Here is a 6,244-nt window from a genome sequence, read left to right as displayed (position 1 = left end):
TCTTTGATTTTGCAAAGCTTGATTATTATATGTCTTGGTGATTGTCTTTTAGGGTCTATCCTTCCTGGGGTTCGTTGAGCTTCTTGAATGCTTATCTTTTCTCTTTTCAGGATGTTAGGAAAATTTTCTTCCAGAAGCTCTTCAACTATCTCCTCTTTGGACTTGTGTGATTCTTCCTGTTCCCAATGCCGATAATTCTTAAGTTATACCTCTTCATGTTGTCCAACATCAGTCTTAGGCCTTCTTCAGATTTTTTAATCCTTTTTTGTGTTTGCTCTCCTATCTTATTAGTAGTGTTGAGAGATTTATCTTCTAGCTCACTAGTTCTGGCTTCTATCTCTTCAATTCTACTCCTTTGCCCTTTCCGTCTATTGTCCATTTCTAATATTCTATTATTAATCGTTTGGACCTCTTTATGTAGGTTTTGAATTGTTTTCAATGTTGTATCTATCTTATTAGGGAGCTCTGGTAGCGTCGTGGTTACAAATCGGACTGAGAACCTTAGGGAGAGCAGTTCGAAACTACCAGCTGATGAGGAGAAAGATGAGGCTTTCTGCTCCCGTAAAGATTTACAGCCTTGGAAACCCTATACAGGGTTGCTATGAGTAGGAACCAACTCCACGGCACACAACAACAACAACAACATCTATCTTATTAGATTGTTACTATAGTGCTTTCCTGACTTCTTCCTTATTTTTCACAACTCCATTGTATAGTGTTTTGGTACATTTTTCTGAATTCTTTCTCCGGCATTTCCAAAGCCTGCCCATCTTCCAGTATGGAGTATAGGTCTACCTCTAGCTCATTTGCCTCAGTCATTTTATCTTGTTTCTGGACATGTGCTGATATGGTCTTCTGCTTCTGTTTTTTTGGCATATTCAGAAGTTATCTGTGGCCTTAATACTTAGTGGGTGTGTATTTTGGTATGTTTTATGCTTTCTGATTGCCTCTAAGTAGATATGATCAGGAGATGGGCTTTTCACTCTTCTTCCTGAGAAATTTTCAAGATGCCACTGTTGGTCGTTGTGACATAGCTCAGGATTTAATTTTTGGCCTATTTCCTTTTCAGTCTGCCTATACCACTCCACAATCCCTGCTCTGGCCTTTTTTCTAGTTATAAACAGTTGAGGGCCATCTGTGGCCGTTTGGTTTTAAGTGGAAACTGTCTTTAAATTTTGAGGAGCTCCATGGGCATGCCTAGTAGAATCCTCTGGGGGTTGGGGTGGGGTGTCCACTCCCTCAAGTACCCCCTCTAGTCACCAGAATGGAGGTGTGCAGCCAGTGAGAGACCAATGAACAGATTTTAAAAATAACAAAAAAATAATGTCCACATCTTTATCTCCGTGGTTCTGTCAGGCGTCTGTGGCTGCTCTGATCCTTCCCCTGCTTGGTCTTTCCCAAGATGGCAGCTCCAGGAGCAGCTGAGCATCTTGAATTATAAAGCAATGGATTTTTTGCTTCTGCTACATATTCCCCTAGCTGTCAGCCTTCCCACCTTATAAATATTCCTTTATATGTGGTTCAGAGTTCTGGCATCATCCCCTGAGACTGCTTGGTCCAGTATTTGTTGTTGCTGACAGAGCTCCTCACTGCACTTCCACCCAATCTGCCATCTTTTTGTTCTCCCTCTCCTACCCCAAACTTTTCCCACAAACTTTTAGAAGCCATTGCATATATTTTACACAAACCACATCCCCCAAGGAAACTCCCCTTACATCAGATCACCAAATGAAAGGTAATTACATAATACTGAGAATCATGGCCTAGCCAAGTTGACACAAATCATTAACCAACACATTGCAATTTGCTTAAGATCACACAGTTAGAGAAAAGAGTCAAATCAGGTTAGTTTGGTTCCATGGCCCCCTGTTTTCTTTTTCTACCGAAGGGAGAGGAGAAGAGGCAAGGGTCCAGAAAGGGTGTTGGTGGCAAGAGCTGGAGGGTGACTCGTGGTCATATATATAATGTGGAAGCCTACCCTGGTCTATGGAGCATCCAGACCCAAATTTTGAAAGTCAGGAGCAGAAATATATTTGGTGGTGTTTGTGTTCTAAAGTTGTGTGCCTTTCTATTTTCCCCAATTTACCTAACAAATGGAGTCCCCGAATGGTGCAAATGATTAAAACACTCTACTGCTAACTGAAAGATAGAGGTTCAAGTCCACCCAGTGCCACCTCAGAAGAAAGGTAGGCTTCAACCTCTATTTGACCTGACTGGCTAGTCACAGAATTCATTAAATATTAACTTGCTGTCGTGTTGAAAAAGATTCATTAACAATGTCAGTGACTTTTGTAAAATGAATTTAAGCTACAAGTAGTAAGCTCTGACTAGAAGCCTCAGTATTGCACAACAGAGTGTGAAGGGACTCTTTGTCCTCTCTAATTAGCTTTCCCAGGTATTGTTCTCGATGAATAGAAAGCCCAAGTGTTCAGGACATTTCTTTCTGTTCCACTTTGTCTTGGCTTGAGTATATTAGCCTAGTTATGGCCAAGAATACATGAATTTAGGCTTAATAATTAGCTCTGGTAGCATAGTGGTTACAAGTCGGGCTGCCAACCTCAAGGTCAGCAGTTTGAAACTACCAGCGGTTCCGCGGGAGAAAGATGAAGCGTTGTGCTCCTATAAAGATTTACAGCCTCGGAAACCCTGTGCAGGGTGGCTATGAGTCAGAACCGACTCCACAGTACTTACCCACAAACAACAAATTACAGGTCCAAAAATGGAATATTCTTAATTTTTTAAAAGAAAACAACCTGCGAGTGTATTTGTCTGTAAACACTGAATATATTTTTACAGAAAATTATTTCTTTGAAACAAAGGGATATTAGTTGAATTTTCATTAGATAATGTTCTATGTTTTTGTTGTTATTGTTTTTCTATTCTAAACTTTGGCCTAGCCAATTCTAGAGGGCTTGCAGAATAGATTTAGTAATTGTATGCAACTCAGATGTCATGGAACAATTCTGATTCAAAACCATGCTGGTTTTTATTTTCCTATCTGATTTTGGTAAGTATTCCTCAGATAGTTTTGTTGAGAAAACCTGGGATTGTGAGGTTGAGGAATGGAAATAATCCTTTCACTTGGTTATATGTAGCCTTTCCATAATTGAGTCAAAGTGCAGTTCTAAGGGTTTTTAGGGGGAGTGCTGATGACTTAAGATAGTGGGCTCTGATTGGGCAACTATTCTTGTGGGTTCCTTATATTTGACCTAATTTAAACTGAGTTCATGAGCTCATCTTTAAAGCTTTTTGCTAAAAGATTTTCAGCTGTTCAAAATAAGATTAACAGCAGTTGTTGTTAAGTACCATTGAGTCGGTTCCAACTCATACCAACCATGTATAGGATTTCTGAGGAGCAACTGGTGGGTTTGAACTGCCACCTTGGAGTTCAAATCAACCTTGAGTCCAGTGCTTATCTTACGGCGCCACACCAGGACTCCTAATAGCAAAATGTGTGTAAATAGATTCCGTGAGGTGGATGAAAGAAATTTGAACCCTTGTTTCGTTAATAAATTGTAAAATGATGGCTTGGAGAAAACCAGGTACAATTATTGAGTTTGTTTGTTAACTACAGGTTTAGGCCTAATATGGCAATAAAATAAATGCTTATTTTTTAATTAAAAAAAAATTAAAAGGAAGAAGAAGAAAGGCCTGAAAATCATCTAAAAGTAACAGCCACTGAACACTCTATGGAGCAGATTTCTACTCTGGGGCACATATTATTGCCATGAGTCAGAACTGACTCCATGGCGACTGGTACCTAACAATGAAGTAGCTTTGGCGAGAGGGCCAGCTTACACCAGTAAGGATGAGAATTGTATGCACAGTAAATAATAAGAATTAAAACAATGCTTGCAACATCCTGTAAAAGTGGGCTTTCCACACACGGCACTGTGAAGGTTTCCTTGGGTTTTCACCTTCCCTGTATGAATTGTTGTTGTTGTTGTTGTTGTTAAGTGCTGCTGAGTCAATTGTGACTCACAGTGACCCTGTGTAGGGTTTCCAAGGAGCAGCTGGTGGGTTTGAACGACGACCTTGTAGTTTGCAGTCCAATGCAATCCTACGGTGCCATCAGTCTTCCAAATAAGGGCAATTGTTGCCAACGGTGTTGTCCCATTAACTCTAGCAGTAAAACAAATTTTTCCTGGTAAAACAAAACAACTGCTTCCGTGGTTGCAAAACAGAAGGAAAACTCGTTTGGTTTTGACTACTTTGATCAGACAGGAGCCAACTCTGATTGGCTATCCTGAGGCTGAGGATCTGGTTTTGAAGGGTTCTGTACAAAGAGTGAGGCCAGGGATTGCTCCTCCCTAGGAGAGGGGAACACTCAGTGAGCAGTCTGCCCAGGGCTGCAGACCCAGCCTTCCTCCCCACCCCTCCTCCAGGTTTGCTCACGGAGGGTCCCTGGCAGCCATGATGGATGAGACTTTCTCTAAAACTGCCTACCTGGCTGGAGAAGGGTTGTTCACACTCAGCCTCAACCTCAGGTTCAAAAAGTAAGTACAGATCCTTGGGCTGTTGGCCAAAGTCATGGCCCTTTTCATCATTGAAGGGATGGGCAGCTTCAGCAGCTGGGGCACAGGGACCCTACCTGCCTCTCTCCCTCCACAGCCCACTCCCTTCCCAGCAATCCCTCTAGTCTTCAACCAAAATGCAACCTCTGTCCTAGGAGCTGGCAGAAGAGGCCTGCCCCCAGGGCCACTTATGAGCCTTGAGGTAGGGTAGGAGGAACTCAAGGATGGAGATAGACAATGGTGAGTGGGGGTGGGGTCCACAGGAGGGATGGCCTAAGCCGGCTCCTCTCCCAGTCTGATCCCAGTGGGCTCGCTGGCTGTGCTGAACGTCGAAGTAGAAAAAATTGAGGACCAGAAGATCTACATCTCCTGTACGGCTCAGAGCCGAGACCAGCAGACAATTTATGCCAAGTCCTCAGGTAAAAAGGTCCTCAGCCTCCCCCACCCTATGCTATGTCCTGCCGCCACCCATCCCAGTACAAATGGGAGGATCCCATCCCAATCTGGGGTCCAGCATTTTTAGGGGTGGGATTGGGCAATTGCTGTGGTCACAGGAAAAATATGGAGGGCCCCAAAAAGGACTTTGTGTACAAATGGCACACCCAGCCTATACTGCAAGGACAGGCTCCTCATAATGGGTAACCAGGATCAAAATGCTCAGAGCACACCATCAGCTACTGCCATCCCCAGTCTGGCTCCTGCCACTCAGCTCTCCCTATTCTTTCAGCTGTTTTCCTTCAGCTGCAGTTGGAAGAGGACTCATCATTGTAGCAGTCACTCAGCCTGCAGGAGGGCCTACCTCAGGCCCTGGACCTACCACAGAGCCAGGAGGGGTCCCCAGAAAGCAACTGGCAAAGTGAAAGAGAGCCCCTTCCTCTGACTCAATAAAGTCTAACAGCCCCATTTTCTGCCCAAGACCCTTCTATCTCTGGGAATCCAATTCCTGCCGGGGCCTACCATGTCTGCACCAATGGAAGAGAGTGACTGAGTACCTGCTGCGTGAGGCTCAGGGCATACAGCAATGAAAGGATGCACAAGCGGGGAGTCAAAAGCAGTGCACACTCCTACACCCTCACTTATCATGGGTGCAACAAACATGCAAAAGGAGGAGGGGCCAACTTTATAAATGAGAACAGGAAAGGCTTTAGAGAAGTTGTGCCTGAACTGACTCTCAAATGCCAGTGGTGTGCACCAAGCAGACAGGGGCAGGGAACAAATTCCAGGCAGAGGGACAGTTAGAGCAAAGGCACTGAGAGGTGAAAATACACAGTGGCCTTGAGGCCAGCAGATGTTGAGTAGGGCAAGTGTTTAGGGAGAGACAAGGTAGGCTTGCATACTTGTCTGAGTTCTCCAATGCTGCTATCAGAGAAATCCCACAAGTGGATGCCTTTAACAAACAGAAATGTATTCTCTCACGCTCCAGAAGGCTGGAACCCCACATTCAGAGTGCTGCCGGGGAAGGCTCTCTCTGTCAGCTCTGGAGAAACTCCTTGTCACCTCTAGAGGCCCAGCATTCCTTGGAGATCTCTATGCATCTTGGCATCACTCTTTCCCTGGATCGAGGAGCTTCACAGTGCTGGGACCCTGGGTCCTGCACTCCACTCCTGGCTTTTCTTTCTCTGTGGCAGTGGGTCCCTCTTTCTCTGCTCAGTTCTCTCTTGTAAGATGTTGCTGCCTACACTACTGGGAAACTCAGGGTTGTAATGGGATTGAGGGTATTGCAGCCCACC

General features: G+C 44.4%; 1 protein-coding gene across 1 annotated transcript in view; it reads left to right on the top strand.

Moving 5' to 3' along the window:
- The window catches only part of THEM4 (thioesterase superfamily member 4), an 81,607-nt gene extending 76,322 nt beyond the window's left edge, over positions 1-5,285 (top strand). Inside the window, exons 4-6 of the mRNA XM_006861707.1 lie at positions 4,386-4,496; positions 4,809-4,933; positions 5,242-5,285. Of these exons, the coding sequence (XP_006861769.1) occupies positions 4,386-4,496; positions 4,809-4,933; positions 5,242-5,285 (280 nt within the window). The remainder of the gene's footprint in view (positions 1-4,385; positions 4,497-4,808; positions 4,934-5,241) is intronic.
- Positions 5,286-6,244: the final 959 nt, after the last annotated feature.

Source organism: Chrysochloris asiatica, unplaced genomic scaffold (genome assembly GCF_000296735.1).
Source record: "Chrysochloris asiatica unplaced genomic scaffold, ChrAsi1.0 scaffold00042, whole genome shotgun sequence".
NCBI classification, from domain to species: Eukaryota; Metazoa; Chordata; class Mammalia; order Afrosoricida; family Chrysochloridae; genus Chrysochloris; species Chrysochloris asiatica.
This window is presented reverse-complemented; position numbering and strand designations above follow the sequence as displayed.